The 18,713-nt window shown below is 47.5% G+C and overlaps 1 protein-coding gene across 1 annotated transcript in view; it reads right to left on the bottom strand.

The window, feature by feature from the left end:
• The window catches only part of LOC119969965 (WD repeat-containing protein 70), a 232,289-nt gene that overhangs the window by 10,551 nt on the left and 203,025 nt on the right, over positions 1 to 18,713 (bottom strand). The window contains exons 14-16 of the mRNA XM_038803933.1: positions 10,276 to 10,355; positions 484 to 600; positions 121 to 283 (exon numbers count right to left, since the gene is read on the bottom strand). Of these exons, the coding sequence (XP_038659861.1) occupies positions 121 to 283; positions 484 to 600; positions 10,276 to 10,355 (360 nt within the window). The remainder of the gene's footprint in view (positions 1 to 120; positions 284 to 483; positions 601 to 10,275; positions 10,356 to 18,713) is intronic.

The raw sequence follows: 18,713 nt of genomic DNA, 5'->3' as shown, positions 1-18,713 counted from the left end.
TACTGTCAAACGACTATTAATGGAGCAGTGAGATAGCTCTATTGTCCCTCTCTACACACCAACACATGCCCCAAATCTCCCACCAAGCTGACACTCTGGTTTTGCATTGAATAGACTCACTTCACATAGGCCGGTGCCACCCAGTACGGGTTCTGTTCGGCTTCTTTTGCGTGACGCAAGATAGCTTCGCGTGGGTTACTGTCGTCCGTTTTATCCAGAGCTATGTTCTTCACAATGAATGATGATAGCGTCCCACCATGAGTCCCAACACGTCCACCACGACCTGTAACAAAGGTAAGGTCAGCAGGTCTGAACCACACGACATCCCCAACAACCATCCTGAACCACAGAAACCTTGATGCAATTGTCTGAATCTCAAGCCGAAGCTTCGCAGCAGCTGCCAGATTCCGTAATAGCCTTTGTTAATAGCCCTGACATCACATGTTGCACGCTGCTGTGAGAGGAATGTGAAGGGCAGGATACCTGGTCCAGATACGGGAGGTTCTGGTTTGTGGGATTTAATAGGGTCGAGCCGATCCTTCTCCAGCTGTTTCCTGGTACTCTTCTGCCTGGGTTCCCGGAACATGGGCAAAGCATGAGCTGAGAACAGACAAAACAAACAATTTGTTAAACGACGATTGTACTGATGAACCAAAGCTAATGTTCACAGGTCTGTGGGGTATATAAGAGGGTGTGAGTGAAATCAGAGTGTTACAGTGAGGGGTGTGGGGTATATCAGAGAATAACAGTGAGGGGTGTGGGGTATATCAGAGTGTTACAGTGAGGGGTATATCAGAGTGTTACAGTGAGGGGTGTGGGGTATATCAGAGTGTTACAGTGAGGGGTGTGGGGTATATCAGAGTGTTACAATAGGGGGTGTGGGGTATATCAGAGTGTTACAGTGAGGGGTGTGGGGTATATCAGAGTGTTACAGTGAGGGGTATGGGGTATATCAGAGTGTTACACTGAGGGGCGTGAGTTATATCAGTGTTAGTGAGGGGTGTGGGGTATATCAGAGTGTTACAGTGAGGGGTGAGGGGTATATCAGTGTTACAGTGAGGGGTGTGGGGTATATCAGAGTGTTACAGTGAGGGGTGTGGGGTATATCAGTGTTACAGTGAGGGGTGTGGGGTATATCAGAGTGTTACAATGAGGGGTGTGGGTATATCAGAGTGTTACAGTGAGGGGTATGGGGTATATCAGAGTGTTACAGTCAGGGGTGTGGGGTATATCAGTGTTACAGTGAGGGGTGGGTATATCAGAGTGTTACAGTGAGGGGTGTGGGATATATCAGAGTGTTACAGTGAGGGGTGTGGGGTATATCAGTGTTACAGTGAGGGGTGTGGGGTATATCAGAGTGTTACAATGAGGGGTGTGGGGTATATCAGAGTGTTACAGTGAGGGGTGTGGGGTATATCAGAGTGTTACAGTGAGGGGTGTGGGGTATATCAGTGTTACAGTGAGGGGTGTGGGGTATATCAGAGTGTTACAGTGAGGGGTGTGGGGTATATCAGAGTGTTACAGTGAGGGGTGTGGGGTATATCAGAGTGTTACAGTGAGGGGTGTGGGGTATATCAGAGTGTTACAGTGAGGGGTGTGGGGTATATCAGAGTGTTACAGTGAGGGGTGTGGGGTATATCAGAGTGTTACAATAGGGGGTGTGGGGTATATCAGTGTTACAGTGAGGGGTGTGGGGTATATCAGAGTATTACAGTGAGGGGTGTGGGGTATATCAGAGTGTTACAGTGATGGTGTGGGGTATATCAGAGTGTTACAGTGAGGGGTGTGGGGTATATCAGAGTGTTACACTGAGGGGCGTGAGTTATATCAGTGTTAGTGAGGGGTGTGGGGTATATCAGAGTGTTACAGTGAGGGGTCTGGGGTATATCAGAGTGTTACAGTGAGGGGTGTGGGGTATATCAGAGTGTTACAGTGAGGGGTGTGGGGTATATCAGATTTACAGTGAGGGGTGTGGGGTATATTTGGGTGTTACAGTGAGGTGTGTGGGGTATATCAGTGTGACAGTGAGGGGTGTGGGGTATATCAGAGTGTTACAGTGAGGGGTGTGGGGTATATCAGAGTGTTACAGTGAGGGGTGTGGGATGTATCAGAGTGTTACAGTGAGGGGTGTGGGGTATATCAGAGTGTTACAGTGAGGGGTGTGGGGTATATCAGTGTTACACTGAGGGGTGTGAGTTATATCAGAGTGTTACACTGAGGGGTGTCAGTTATATCAGTGTTAGTGAGGGGTGTGGGGTATATCAGAGTGTTACAATGAGGGGTGTGGGGTATATCAGAGTGTTACAGTGAGGCGTGTGGGGTATATCAGAGTGTTACAGCGAGGGGTGTGGGGTATATCAGAGTTACAGTGAGGGGTGTGGGATATATCAGAGTTACAGTGAGGGGTGTGGGGTATATTTGGGTGTTACAGTGAGGGGTGTGGGGTATATTTGGGTGTTACAGTGAGGGCTGTGGGGTGTTACAGTGAGGGGTGTGGGGTGTATCAGAGTTACAGTGAGGGTTGTGGGGTATATCAGAGTGTTACAGTGAGGGGTGTGGGATATATCAGAGTGTTACAGTGAGGGGTGTATCAGAGTTACGGTGAGGGTTGTGGGGTACATCAGAGTGTTACAGTGAGGGGTGTGGGGTGTTACAGTGAGGGGTGTGGGGTATATCAGTGTTACAGTGAGGGGTGTGGGGTGTATCAGAGTTACAGTGAGGGTTGTGGGGTATATCAGAGTGTTACAGCGAGGGGTGTGGGGTATATCAGAGTTACAGTGAGGGGTGTGGGATATATCAGAGTTACAGTGAGGGGTGTGGGGTATATTTGGGTGTTACAGTGAGGGGTGTGGGGTATATCAGAGTTACAGTGAGGGTTGTGGGGTATATCAGTGTTACAGTGAGGGTTGTGGGGTATATCAGTGTTACAGTGAGGGGTGTGGGGTATATCAGTGTTACAGTGAGGGGTGTGGGGTGTATCAGAGTTACAGTGAGGGTTGTGGGGTATATCAGAGTGTTACAGTGAGGGGTGTGGGGTATATCAGTGTTACAGTGAGGGGTGTGGGGTGTATCAGAGTTACAGTGAGGGTTGTGGGGTATATCAGAGTGTTACAGCGAGGGGTGTGGGGTATATCAGAGTTACAGTGAGGGGTGTGGGATATATCAGAGTTACAGTGAGGGGTGTGGGGTATATTTGGGTGTTACAGTGAGGGGTGTGGGGTATATCAGAGTTACAGTGAGGGTTGTGGGGTATATATGGGTGTTGCAGCGAGGGGTGTGGGGTATATCAGAGTGTTACAGTGATGGTGTGGGGTATATCAGAGAATAACAGTGAGGGGTGTGGGGTATATCAGAGTGTTACAGTGAGGGGTGTGGGGTATATCAGAGTGTTACAGTGAGGGGTATATCAGAGTGTTACAGTGAGGGGTGTGGGGTATATCAGAGTGTTACAATAGGGGGTGTGGGGTATATCAGTGTGTTACAGTGAGGGGTGTGGGGTATATCAGAGTGTTACAATAGGGGGTGTGGGGTATATCAGAGTGTTACAGTGAGGGGTGTGGGGTATATCAGAGTGTTACAGTGAGGGGTATGGGGTATATCAGAGTGTTACACTGAGGGGCGTGAGTTATATCAGTGTTAGTGAGGGGTGTGGGGTATATCAAAGTGTTACAGTGAGGGGTGAGGGGTATATCAGTGTTACAGTGAGGGGTGTGGGGTATATCAGAGTGTTACAGTGAGGGGTGTGGGGTATATCAGTGTTACAGTGAGGGGTGTGGGGTATATCAGAGTGTTACAATGAGGGGTGTGGGGTATATCAGAGTGTTACAGTGAGGGGTATGGGGTATATCAGAGTGTTACAGTCAGGGGTGTGGGGTATATCAGTGTTACAGTGAGGGGTATATCAGAGTGTTACAGTGAGGGGTGTGGGATATATCAGAGTGTTACAGTGAGGGGTGTGGGGTATATCAGTGTTACAGTGAGGGGTGTGGGGTATATCAGAGTGTTACAATGAGGGGTGTGGGGTATATCAGAGTGTTACAGTGAGGGGTGTGGGGTATATCAGAGTGTTACAGTGAGGGGTGTGGGGTATATCAGTGTTACAGTGAGGGGTGTGGGGTATATCAGAGTGTTACAGTGAGGGGTGTGGGGTATATCAGAGTGTTACAGTGAGGGGTGTGGGGTATATCAGAGTGTTACAGTGAGGGGTGTGGGGTATATCAGAGTGTTACAGTGAGGGGTGTGGGGTATATCAGAGTGTTACAGTGAGGGGTGTGGGGTATATCAGAGTGTTACAATAGGGGGTGTGGGGTATATCAGTGTTACAGTGAGGGGTGTGGGGTATATCAGAGTATTACAGTGAGGGGTGTGGGGTATATCAGAGTGTTACAGTGATGGTGTGGGGTATATCAGAGTGTTACAGTGAGGGGTGTGGGGTATATCAGAGTGTTACACTGAGGGGCGTGAGTTATATCAGTGTTAGTGAGGGGTGTGGGGTATATCAGAGTGTTACAGTGAGGGGTCTGGGGTATATCAGAGTGTTACAGTGAGGGGTGTGGGGTATATCAGAGTGTTACAGTGAGGGGTGTGGGGTATATCAGATTTACAGTGAGGGGTGTGGGGTATATTTGGGTGTTACAGTGAGGTGTGTGGGGTATATCAGTGTGACAGTGAGGGGTGTGGGGTATATCAGAGTGTTACAGTGAGGGGTGTGGGGTATATCAGAGTGTTACAGTGAGGGGTGTGGGATGTATCAGAGTGTTACAGTGAGGGGTGTGGGGTATATCAGAGTGTTACAGTGAGGGGTGTGGGGTATATCAGTGTTACACTGAGGGGTGTGAGTTATATCAGAGTGTTACACTGAGGGGTGTCAGTTATATCAGTGTTAGTGAGGGGTGTGGGGTATATCAGAGTGTTACAATGAGGGGTGTGGGGTATATCAGAGTGTTACAGTGAGGCGTGTGGGGTATATCAGAGTGTTACAGCGAGGGGTGTGGGGTATATCAGAGTTACAGTGAGGGGTGTGGGATATATCAGAGTTACAGTGAGGGGTGTGGGGTATATTTGGGTGTTACAGTGAGGGGTGTGGGGTATATTTGGGTGTTACAGTGAGGGCTGTGGGGTGTTACAGTGAGGGGTGTGGGGTGTATCAGAGTTACAGTGAGGGTTGTGGGGTATATCAGAGTGTTACAGTGAGGGGTGTGGGATATATCAGAGTGTTACAGTGAGGGGTGTATCAGAGTTACGGTGAGGGTTGTGGGGTACATCAGAGTGTTACAGTGAGGGGTGTGGGGTGTTACAGTGAGGGGTGTGGGGTATATCAGTGTTACAGTGAGGGGTGTGGGGTGTATCAGAGTTACAGTGAGGGTTGTGGGGTATATCAGAGTGTTACAGCGAGGGGTGTGGGGTATATCAGAGTTACAGTGAGGGGTGTGGGATATATCAGAGTTACAGTGAGGGGTGTGGGGTATATTTGGGTGTTACAGTGAGGGGTGTGGGGTATATCAGAGTTACAGTGAGGGTTGTGGGGTATATCAGTGTTACAGTGAGGGTTGTGGGGTATATCAGTGTTACAGTGAGGGGTGTGGGGTATATCAGTGTTACAGTGAGGGGTGTGGGGTGTATCAGAGTTACAGTGAGGGTTGTGGGGTATATCAGAGTGTTACAGTGAGGGGTGTGGGGTATATCAGTGTTACAGTGAGGGGTGTGGGGTGTATCAGAGTTACAGTGAGGGTTGTGGGGTATATCAGAGTGTTACAGCGAGGGGTGTGGGGTATATCAGAGTTACAGTGAGGGGTGTGGGATATATCAGAGTTACAGTGAGGGGTGTGGGGTATATTTGGGTGTTACAGTGAGGGGTGTGGGGTATATCAGAGTTACAGTGAGGGTTGTGGGGTATATATGGGTGTTGCAGCGAGGGGTGTGGGGTATATCAGAGTTACAGTGAGGGGTGTGGGGTATATTTGGGTGTTACAGTGAGGGGTGTGGGGTATATCAGAGTTACAGTGAGGGGTGTGGGGTATATTTGGGTGTTACAGTGAGGGGTGTGGGGTATATCAGAGTTACAGTGAGGGGTGTGGGGTATTTTTGGGTGTTACAGTGAGGGGTGTGGGGTATATCAGAGTGTTACAGTGAGGGGTGTGGGGTATATCAGAGTGTTACAGTGAGGGGTGTGGGGTATATTAGAGTGTTACAGTGAGGTGTCTGGGGTATATCAGAGTGTTACAGTGAGGAGTGTGGGGTATATTAGAGTGTTACAGTGAGGTGTCTGGGGTATATCAGAGTGTTACAGTGAGGAGTGTGGGGTATATCAGAGTGTTACAGTGAGGAGTGTGGGGTATATCAGTGTGTTACAGTGAGGGGTGTGGGGTATATCAGAGTGTTACACTGAGGGGTGTGAGTTATATCAGTGTTACAGTGAGGGGTGTGGGGTATATCAGAGTGTTACAGTGAGGGGTGTGGGGTATATCAGAGTGTTACAGTGAGGGGTGCGGGGTATATCAGTGTTACAGTGAGGGGTGTGGGGTATATCAGAGTGTTACAGTGAGGGGTGTGGGGTATATCAGAGTGTTACAGTGAGGGGTGTGGGGTATATCAGTGTTACAGTGAGGGGAGTATGGTATATCAGTGTTACAGTGAGGGGTGTGGGGTATATCAGTGTTACAGTGAGGGGTGTGGGGTATATCAGTGTTACAGTGAGGGGTGTGGGGTATATCAGAGTGTTACAGTGAGGGATGTGGGATATATCAGTGTTACAGTGAGGGGTGTGGGATATATCAGAGCGTTACAGTGAGGGGTGTGGGGTATATCAGAGTGTTACAGTGAGGGGTGTGGGGTATATCAGTGTTACAGTGAGGGGAGTATGGTATATCAGTGTTACAGTGAGGGGTGTGGGGTATATCAGAGTGTTACAGTGAGGGGTGTGGGGTATATCAGAGTGTTACAGTGAGGGGTGTGGGGTATATCAGAGTGTTACAGTGAGGGGTGTGGGGTATATCAGAGTTACAGTGAGGGGTGTGGGGTATATTTGGGTGTTACAGTGAGGTGTGTGGGGTATATCAGTGTGACAGTGAGGGGTGTGGGGTATATCAGAGTGTTACAGTGAGGGGTGTGGGGTATATCAAAGTGTTACAGTGAGGGGTGTGGGGTATATCAGCGTGTTACAGTGAGGGGTGTGGGGTGTATCAGAGTTACAGTGAGGGTTGTGGGGTATATCAGAGTGTTACAGTGAGGGGTGTGGGGTGTATCAGAATTACAGTGAGGGGTGTGGGGTGTATCAGAGTTACAGTGAGGGGTGTGGGGTGTATCAGTGTCACAGTGAGGGGTGTGGGTATATCAGTGTTACAGTGAGGGTTGTGGGGTATATCAGAGTGTTACAGTGAGGGGTGTGGGGTGTATCAGAGTTACAGTGAGGGTTGTGGGGTATATCAGAGTGTTACAGTGAGGGGTGTGGGGTGTATCAGAGTTACAGTGAGGGTTGTGGGGTATATCAGAGTGTTACAGCGAGGGGTGTGGGGTATATCAGAGTTACAGTGAGGGGTGTGGGATATATCAGAGTTACAGTGAGGGGTGTGGGGTATATTTGGGTGTTACAGTGAGGGGTGTGGGATATATCAGAGTTACAGTGAGGGTTGTGGGGTATATATGGGTGTTGCAGCGAGGGGTGTGGGGTATATCGGAGTTACAGTGAGGGGTGTGGGGTATATTTGGGTGTTACAGTGAGGGGTGTGGGGTATATCAGAGTTACAGTGAGGGGTGTGGGGTATATTTGGGTGTTACAGTGAGGGGTGTGGGGTATATCAGAGTTACAGTGAGGGGTGTGGGGTATATTTGGGTGTTACAGTGAGGGGTGTGGGGTATATCAGAGTGTTACAGTGAGGGGTGTGGGGTATATCAGAGTGTTATAGTGAGGGGTGTGGGGTATATTAGAGTGTTACAGTGAGGTGTCTGGGGTATATCAGAGTGTTACAGTGAGGAGTGTGGGGTATATCAGAGTGTTACAGTGATGGTGTGGGGTATATCAGAGTGTTACAGTGAGGAGTGTGGGGTATATCAGTGTGTTACAGTGAGGGGTGTGGGGTATATCAGAGTGTTACACTGAGGGGTGTGAGTTATATCAGTGTTACAGTGAGGGGTGTGGGGTATATCAGAGTGTTACAGTGAGGGGTGTGGGGTATATCAGAGTGTTACAGTGAGGGGTGCGGGGTATATCAGTGTTACAGTGAGGGGTGTGGGGTATATCAGAGTGTTACAGTGAGGGGTGTGGGGTATATCAGAGTGTTACAGTGAGGGGTGTGGGGTATATCAGTGTTACAGTGAGGGGAGTATGGTATATCAGTGTTACAGTGAGGGGTGTGGGGTATATCAGTGTTACAGTGAGGGGTGTGGGGTATATCAGTGTTACAGTGAGGGGTGTGGGGTATATCAGAGTGTTACAGTTAGGGATGTGGGATATATCAGTGTTACAGTGAGGGGTGTGGGATATATCAGAGCGTTACAGTGAGGGGTGTGGGGTATGTCAGAGTTACAGTGAGGGGTGTGGGGTATATTTGGGTGTTACAGTGAGGTGTGTGGGGTATATCAGTGTGACAGTGAGGGGTGTGGGGTATATCAGAGTGTTACAGTGAGGGGTGTGGGGTATATCAGAGTGTTACAGTGAGGGGTGTGGGATGTATCAGAGTGTTACAATGAGGGGTGTGGGGTATATCAGAGTGTTACAGTGAGGGGTGTGGGGTATATTAGAGTGTTACAGTGAGGTGTCTGGGGTATATTAGAGTGTTACAGTGAGGAGTGTGGGGGTATATCAGTGTTACAGTGAGGGGTGCGAGTTATATCAGTGTTACAGTGAGGGGTGTGGGATATATCAGTGTGACAGTGAGGGGTGTGGGGTATATTTGGGTGTTACAGTGAGGGGTGTGGGGTATATTTGGGTGTTACAGTGAGGGGTGTGGGGTATATCAGTGTTACGGTGAGGGGTGTGGGGTATATCAGTGTTACAGTGAGGGTTGTGGGGTATATCAGTGTTACAGTGAGGGTTGTGGGGTATATCAGAGTGTTACAGCGAGGGGTGTGGGGTATATCAGTGTTACAGTGAGGGTTGTGGGGTATATCAGTGTTACAGTGAGGGGTGTGGGGTATATCAGTGTTACAGTGAGGGGTGTGGGGTATATCAGTGTTACAGTGAGGGGTGTGGGATATATCAGTTACAGTGAGGGGTGTGGGGTATATTTGGGTGTTACAGTGAGGGGTGTGGGGTATATTTGGGTGTTACAGTGAGGGGTGTGGGGTGTTACAGTGAGGGGTGTGGGGTGTATCAGAGTTACAGTGAGGGTTGTGGGGTATATCAGAGTGTTACAGTGAGGGGTGTGGGGTGTATCAGAGTTACAGTGAGGGGTGTGGGGTGTATCAGAGTTACAGTGAGGGTTGTGGGGTATATCAGAGTGTTACAGTGAGGGGTGTGGGGTGTATCAGAGTTACAGTGAGGGGTGTGGGGTATATCAGAGTTACAGTGAGGGGTGTGGGGTATATTTGGGTGTTACAGTGAGGGGTGTGGGGTATATTTGGGTGTTACAGTGAGGGGTGTGGGGTATATCAGTGTTACAGTGAGGCGTGTGGGGTATATCAGTGTTACAGTGAGGGGTGTGGGGTATATCACAGTGTTACAGTGAGGGGTGTGGGGTATATCAGTTACAGTGAGGGGTGTGGGGTATATTTGGGTGTTACAGTGAGGGGTGTGGGGTGTTACAGTGAGGGGTGTGGGGTGTATCAGAGTTACAGTGAGGGTTGTGGGGTATATCAGAGTGTTACAGTGAGGGGTGTGGGGTGTATCAGAGTGTTACAGTGAGGGGTGTGGGGTGTATCAGAGTTACAGTGAGGGGTGTGGGGTATATTTGGGTGTTACAGTGAGGGGTGTGGGGTATATTTGGGTGTTACAGTGAGGGGTGTGGGGTATATTTGGGTGTTACAGTGAGGGGTGTGGGGTATATCAGAGTTACAGTGAGGGTTGTGGGGTATATTTGGGTGTTACACTGAGGGGTGTGGGGTATATCAGAGTTACAGTGAGGGGTGTGGGGTATATTTCGGTGTTGCAGCGAGGGGGTGGTCCTCTTGGGCATTTTTGTGGAAAAGTGTATGAAAATATAATTTGCCCAATCTGTGTCTGACGGATGCTGGATGGTGTCCTGGAGTTTACTGGAGGGCATTGATCCTGTGAATGCCAAGGCTGGAGAGTGGCTCTATTGTTCTTATGCTGATTTCAAGCAGAGGCCCTGTACTTACGTGTGATAACATAATCCTGTGTGACAGTCTGACTCTGCTTTGCTTTTCGCTTTGTTTTCACTACACATAGTTTTGCCCCTCTGTAAAACACACAGTTCTGGTTAGAACATAGAACGATACAGCGCAGTACAGGCCCTTCGGCCCACGATGTTGCACCAACATGGTTAGTGAATTAAATGTTATCCGAGGTTAAACACCGACTCATCAAAGCCTGGACCTCTGTGCTCAAGCTGCAGCCTGGAGTGGGCTGCTAAGCTGAGGCAGGAGCCAGCTCTGGGGCTGGGATGGGCTTGGGTTGTTCATCTTGTGCTGGGGCCGAGGCTGGGTTCGTCGCCATTCAACAAATACAATAGCTGTTCTTTTCCATGATGTGGGGCCAAGGCCTTCAATTAACCCAGACCCAGACCAGTCAAATGTTGACGATGCAGAAATATTTTGTGACAATAATGGGAACAAATTTAATTGGCAATTTCAGTGAATAAATGCAATTCGGCACAGATTTATTAAAGGCAGATCAGGTTTGTCTCACTTAATCATATTTTTTCACTGAATAATGGAGAGGGTTGATGAGGGTCGTGCTTCTGTGGGCGTGAGGAATATCGGATCAGCCAAGATCCTATTGAATGGCAGAGCAGACACAGGGCTCAATGGCCCACTCGTCTTCCTATTTCCTATGGTCGTATGCTTTGATGTGTTTATTGCAAGCAAAAGATATTTGACATTTAATTTGATTTATTGTCACATGTACAGTGAAAATAATTTTTCTGTGGCCGAGGGAACGTACACAGTACGTGCAGAGTAGACAAAATAAAATTAGCAGAGAACATTGACAAATGGCACATCGACAAAGAGTGATTGGTTACAGTGCGGAACAAAGGGCCAAACAAAGCAAATGCATGAGCAAGAGCAGCATAGGGCATTTACCACATCATGGACTTGCTACAGAAATTGAGGCCTGCGGTATTAAAAGTACATGAATGCAAAATTGGCCAAGGGACAAACATTAACCTGGTTCAAGCCAGTTGAAGTAAGTCACAGAGCCAGTATCAACACTGCTCGTCTTCAGCCAGAGTCCCAGCTATCCCTTATTGATATGTGTCCAAACACCCATAATCTGTCTCCCTTAACAATGTTACTGAAATTGACTGCTGAGGGATGTAAGGGGGCGCGGGGGGGGGGTTAATGTGTTGCGCGGAGGAGGGGGGGTTAATGTGTTGCGGGGGGGGGGGGGTTGTGCTTCTTGTAAATTGTAAAAAAGTTGAAAATTTGGAATTAAAAAACCACGCACAATGACAGGTTCCCCACGTTTGTTTGGATTGAAACTTTAGAAAATCCAAGAACAATCTTTTAAATTAATCGAAAGTTAATGCAATTGCTGAAGAGACAGGTCAAAGCTTTTCATCTTGTACTCGTCAGGATACTTCGCAAGAACACCAATACAAGAAAAAAGCAATTTATAGTGAATGGGAGTGAGTGCTGATTGGTTGGCAAATGGATTCTGATTCGTACAGGCGTTTGCCATGGAGAATGCGCCAGTTGGTACATAGAAACATAAATAGAAGCAGGAGGAGGCCATTCGGCCCTTCGAGCCTGCTCCGCCAATCATTGTGATCATGGCTGATCATCAAGTTCAATACCCTGATCCCGCCTTCCCCCCATATCCCTTAACCCCTTTAGCCCCAAGAGCTAAATCGAATTCCTTCTTCAAAATACACAATGCTTTGGCCTCAACTACTTTCCGTGGGAGTGAATTCCACAGATTCACCACTGTCTGGGTGAAGAAATTTCTCCTCGTCTTAGTCCGAAAATCTTTATCCTCAAACTATGACCCCTAGTTCTGGACTCCCCCACCATCGGGAACATTCTTTCTGAATCTACCCTGTCTAATCCTGTTAGAATTTTACTAGTTTCTATGAGATCCCCTCTCACTCTTCTAAACTCCAATGAATATAATCCTCACCGATTTAGTCTCTCCTCATATGACAGTCCCACCATCCCAGGAATCAGCCTGGTAAACCTTTGCTGCTCTCCCTCCATAGGAAGAACATGTAGGCCAGACCGGGTAAGGATGGCAGATTTCCTTCCTGAAAGGACATTCGTGAACCAGATGGGTTTTTATGACAATCGACAATGATTTCATGGTCATCATAAGACTTTTAATTCCAGATATTTTTTTGAGTTTAAATTTCACCCCCTGCCGTGGTGGGATTCGTTTCCGAGTCCCCAGATCATTATCCTGGGACTACTACACCACCGTCTCCCACACTCAGGGGATATTAAGGGAAGGTATTAAACAGGAAATCAAAAATGCTTGCAATAAGGGTAATGAACAACTGTAATCACGGGTGACTTATTTTACACAGAGATTGGACAAACCATCCTGGAGTGTGTAGGCGTTGGCTTTTTAGACCAATTTGTTGAGGAACCAACCAGAGAATAGAGTATTCTCGACTGGGCTGTGCAATGAGAAAGGATTAATTAACAATCTTAGGGGCTGGCTTAGCACAGTGGGCTAAACAGCTGGTGTGTAATGCAGAACAAGGCCAGCAGCGCAGGTTCAATTTCCATACTGGCCTCGCCAAACAGGCACCGGAATGTGGCGACTAGGGGCTTTTCACAGTAACTTCATTGAAGCCTACTTGTGACAATAAGCAATTATTATTATTATTGTTGTGTGGGGCCCATTGGGGAAGAGCTACCATCATATTATAGAATTCTTCATTAAGATGGGGCTGGTTTAGCACACTGAGCTAAATTGCTGGCTTTTAAAGCAGACCAAGGCAGGCCAGCAGCACAGTTCAAGTCCCGTACCAGCCTCCCCGAACAGGCGCCGGAATGTGCCGACTAGGGGCTTTTCACAGTAACTTCATTGAAGCCTACTCGTGACAATAAGCGATTTTCAATTCATTTCAAGCAGTCGAATGTGAAACTAGGGTCCTGAATCTAAATAAAGGGAACTATGAGGTGCGAGTTGGTGAGAGGAGATTGAGCAACCTCACAAAAGGGGTTGACGTTGGAAAGATAATGGTTCATAATCGTGTGCAGGAATTACCATTGGAATTCATTTTTATCTGGCACTAAACCAGAGGAAAGGATGTTCACCATGGCTTACAAAAGCATTTAGGGATAATATTAAATCCAAAGAGGAGACATATAAATTTGCCACAAAAAACAGCGAGCCTGATGATTGGGAGCATTTTTAAATTCAGCAAAAGAGGACAAAAAATGTAATCAAGAAGGAAAAATAGAGAACGAGAGTAAAATTGCAGGGGACACAGAAACTGACTGTGAACGTTTCTATAAATATGTGAAAAGGTAGAGATTAAAGACAAATGCAGTGTCCTCACAGTAGGAAGCCGGGGAAATTACAATGGGGAAGAAAGAAATGGCAGAGGAATTGAACACATACTTTGGTTCTCTCTTCACGACCAAGAGCACAATAACCCCCAGAAATGTTCGGGAACCAAAGATCCAGTGAGAGGGCGGAATCAAAGGAAATCACTATTAGTAAGAAAATGGTGACGGGGCAATTAATGGGGTTAGTCGCTGCCAAATCACCAGGGCCTGATAATCGACATCCCAGAGTGTTAAAGGAAGCGACACTGGAAATATTGTATACATTGGTGGTCATCTTCCAAAATTCTATAGACTCAGGTGCAGTTCCTACAGATTGGAGGGTATGAAATGTAACCCCAATACTTCAAAGGGGAGAGAGAAAAGGGAGAATTACAGCCCAATTAGCCTGACATTAGTAGTGGGGAAGAGTCTATACGTGATAACAGAACATTTCAAAAGCATTAATGGGATTGGACAAAGCTAGCGTGGGTTTTTTTTATTCGTTCATGGGACATGGGCGTTGCAGGCTGTGCATGAAAGGCAAATCATGCTCAATAAATCTACTGGAGTTTTTTGAGGATGTAAATGGTAAAGTAGATCAGGGAGAACCAGTGGATGTGGTGTATTTAGATTGTGAAAAGGCTTTTGATGAGATCCCTTATAAGAGGTTAGTGGGCAAAATTAAAGCAAAAGGGATGGGGGATAATGGATCGAGAATCGGTTGACAGACAGTAAACAGAGAATGGGAATAAATGGTGTAGGAACGTTTTCAAGGACTGAGTATTGAGCTGGTTTTACATTGTGTTCCTCCCTCTTAGTTACAGCTCAGCTGAACACAAAGACCTGCGGATACATAAGCTCTGGTTAAGATGGCTTTATTTTTCCAAACTTGGTCAACGTACGAGGGAGAGTGATTTGGATAAATGCCAAAATCAATCTGCTTTACACTGGTGCAAATGCCCCAATTATACAATTTTCCAAAGGTCAATAGCCCACCCCAGTTGCACTTGATCTAATCCTTGAAGCTGTCAATTTTATATTGACCAGTGAAATTTACTTTAAGCGACACGATGACTGTGATCAGCTCATGATTGAACCCCACCTTGCGACCAGTTGTTTACCAGGACACTTTATCCATTGTGTTTTATTTTGCTGCCATTCCCATGTTACTTATCTCAGCCAGGTCCTGCCCAGCTCATTATTCGTCTGGGTGTAGGATGTTGAAGCGTGTTCCTTTTTACACCATGGATTGTCCGAGACAGGATATTGGGGCCACTGATAACAACTGCTTATTGAGCTGGTTGTATTGCTGACCACACTATTTCTGCCTGATTCTGTTTGCCTTATAAACATGGGCAAGTTAGGTGGCTTAAATCTCAGCATTTAGCAAGAGTTTAAATGCGTATTACTTCTATGTTTAAAAATACATGTTTAATGGTTAATAATGATTACTTTCTAGGATTAGTCTCAATCCTCAATAAACTAACTGATGTAGAGCTACTCTAGTGTTCTCCTAGCTATCCGGTGTTAAGGGATCTCATCTCCGGACACCCCCCTTCAAATGGGTGTTTTAACGAGTGGTAGGCAGTGACTAGTGGGGTATCACAGAGATCAATGCTGTTCATGATCATATATAGAACATAGAACGATACAGCGCAGTACAGGCCCTTCGGCCCTCGATGTTGCACCGACATGGAAAAAAACTAAAGGCCATCTAACCTACACTATGCCCTTATCATCCATATGCTTATCCAATAAACTTTTAAATGCCCTCAATGTTGGCGAGTTCACTACTGTTGCAGGTAGGGCATTCCACGGCCTCACCACTCTGCGTAAAAAACCCACCTCTGACCTCTGTCCTATATCTATTACCCCTCAATTTAAGGCTATGTCCCCTCGTGCTAGCCACCCCCATCCGCGGGAGAAGGCTCTCGCTGTCCACCCTATCTAACCCTCTGATCATTTTGTATGCCTCTATTAAGTCACCTCTTAACCTTCTTCTCTCTAACGAAAACAACCTCAAGTCCATCAGCCTTTCCTCATAAGATTTTCCCTCCATACCAGGCAACATCCTGGTAAATCTCCTCTGCACCCGTTCCAAAGCTTCCACGTCCTTCCTATAATGAGGTGACCAGAACTGTACGCAATACTCCAAATGCGGCCGCACTAGAGTTTTGTACAACTGCAACATGACCTCATGGCTCCGGAACTCAATCCCTCTACCAATAAAGGCCAACACACCATAGGCCTTCTTCACAACCCTATCAACCTGGGTGGCAACTTTCAGGGATCTATGTACATGGACACCGAGATCCCTCTGCTCATCCACACTACCAAGAATTTTACCATTAGCCAAATATTCCGCATTCCTGTTATTCTTTCCAAAGTGAATCACCTCACACTTCTCCACATTAAACTCCATTTGCCACCTCTCAGCCCAGCTCTGCAGCTTATCTATGTCCCTCTGTAACCTGCAACATCCTTCTGCACTGTCTACAACTCCACCGACTTTAGTGTCGTCTGCAAATTTACTCACCCATCCTTCTGCGCCCTCCTCTAGGTCATTTATAAAAATGACAAACAGCAACGGCCCCAGAACAGATCCTTGTGGTACGCCACTCGTAACTGAACTCCATTCTGAACATTTCCCATCAACTACCACTCTCTGTCTTCTTCCAACTAGCCAATTTCTGATCCACATCACTAAATCACCCTCAATCCCCAGCCTCCGTATTTTCTGCAATAGCCGACCGTGGGGAACCTTATCAAATGCTTTACTGAAATCCATATACACCACATCAACTGCTCTACCCTCGTCTACCTGTTCAGTCACCTTCTCAAAGAACTCGATAAGGTTTGTGAGGCATGACCTACCCTTCACAAAACCATGCTGACTATCCCTAATCATATTATTCCTATCTAGATGATTATAAATCGTATCTTTTATAATCCTCTCCAAGACCTTACCCACCACAGACGTTAGGCTCACCGGCCTATAGTTACCGGGGTTATCTCTACTCCCCTTCTTGAACAAAGGGACCACATTTGCTATCCTCCAGTCCTCTGGCACTATTCCTGTAGCCAATGATGACCTAAAAATCAAAGCCAAAGGCTCAGCAATCTCTTCCCTGGCTTCCCAGAGAATCCTAGGATAAATCCCATCCGGCCCCGGGGACTTATCTATTTTCACCTTGTCCAGAATTGCCAACACTTCTTCCCTACGCACCTCAATGCCATCTATTCTAATAGCCTGGGTCTCAGCATTCTCCTCCACAATATTATCTTTTTCTTGAGTGAATACTGACGAAAAGTATTCATTTAGTATCTCGCTTATCTCCTCAGCCTCCACACACAACTTCCCACCACTGTCCTTGACTGGCCCTACTCTTACCCTAGTCATTCTTTTATTCCTGACATACCTATAGAAAGCTTTTGGGTTTTCCTTGATCCTACCTGCCAAAGATTTCTCATGTCCCCTCCTTGCTCGTCTCAGCTCTCTCTTTAGATCCTTCCTCGCTTCCTTGTAACTATCAAGCGCCCCAACTGAAACTTCATGCCTCATCTTCACATAGGCCTCCTTCTTCCTCTTAACAAGAGATTCCACTTCTTTGGTAAACCACGGTTCCCTCGCTCGACCCCTTCCTCCCTGCCTGACTGGTACGTACTTATCAAGAACATGCAATAGCTGTTCCTTCAACAAGCTCCACATATCCAGTGTGCCCAACCTTTGCAGCCTACTTCTCCAACCAACACCTCCTAAGTCATGTCTAATGGCATCATAATTGCCCTTCCCCCAGCTATAACTCTTGCCCTGCGGGGTATACTGATCCCTTTCCATCACTAACGTAAAGGTCACTGAGTTGTGGTCACTGTTTCCAAAGTGCTCACCTACCTCCAGATCTAACACCTGGCCTGGTTCATTACCCAAAACCAAATCCAATGTGGCCTCGCCTCTTGTTGGCCTGTCAACATATTGTGTCAGGAAACCCTCCTGCACACATTGTACAAAGAACGACCCATCTATTGTACTCGAACTATATCTTTTCCAGTCAATATTTGGAAAGTTAAAGTCTCCCATAACAACTACCCTGTTACTTTCGCTCTTTTCCAGAATCATCTTCGCCATCCTTTCCTCTACATCCCTAGAACTATTAGGTGGCCTATAGAAAACTCCCAACAGGGTGACCTCTCCTTTCCTGTTTCTAACCTCAGCCCATACTACCTCGGAAGAAGAGTCCCCATCTAGCATCCTTTCCACCACCGTAATACTGTCCTTGACTAGCAGCGCCACACCTCCCCCTCTTTTGCCCCCTTCTCTGAGCTTACTAAAACACCTAAACCCCGGAACCTGCAACAACCATTCCTGTCCCTGCTCTATCCATGTCTCTGAAATGGCCACAATATCTAAATAAATGTAACATTTCCAAGTTGGCCATGACACAAAAATTGGGTGGAATTGACAGGGGGACGCAAGGCAGTGACACAGTGATTTTGACAATTTGAGCCAGGTTCAGTGGCGGCGATGAGCAGTCAAGCCGCACATTCGGCGGCTCCCGCGGAGAACGGACTTTGGGGCTCTTTTCAGGGCCCCCAACGGAGCTGTAGCAGCAAACCCCAAAGGGGGAAGAGGGCAGTAGTCGACCCCATGGTCCGGACCAGGAGTGGGGCAGAGAAAAAGCCGAAAAACGGGGGCAGGAAGATAAAATGGTGGCCGGCGGAGGCCTTGAGGAGCTGAGGAAGTGGGTCCAGGAGCAGCAGGCAACTCTGCTGCGCTGCTTCCAGGAGCTGAAGTTGCAGCTGCTGGAGTCCCTGAAGGTAACTAACAGGGAGCTGATGGAGACCCAGACAGCCCAGGGGGCTGCGATCCGGGAGCTGCAGCAGCAGGCCTCCGAAAGGGAGGACGAGGTCGTGGCCGTGGCGGGGAAGGTGGTGATGCACGAGGCGCTCCATAAAAGATGGCAGGAGCGGTTCGAGGAGCTGGATAACCGGTCGAGGAGGAAGAATTTGCGGATCCTGGGCCTCACGGAGGGGCTGGAGGGGTCGGACCTAGCGGCCTATGTGGTGATTATGTTAAACTCGCTGATGGGGGCTGGGTCCTTCCA

This window comes from Scyliorhinus canicula, chromosome 8 (assembly GCF_902713615.1).
Source record: "Scyliorhinus canicula chromosome 8, sScyCan1.1, whole genome shotgun sequence".
NCBI lineage: Eukaryota > Metazoa > Chordata > Chondrichthyes > Carcharhiniformes > Scyliorhinidae > Scyliorhinus > Scyliorhinus canicula.
This window is presented reverse-complemented; position numbering and strand designations above follow the sequence as displayed.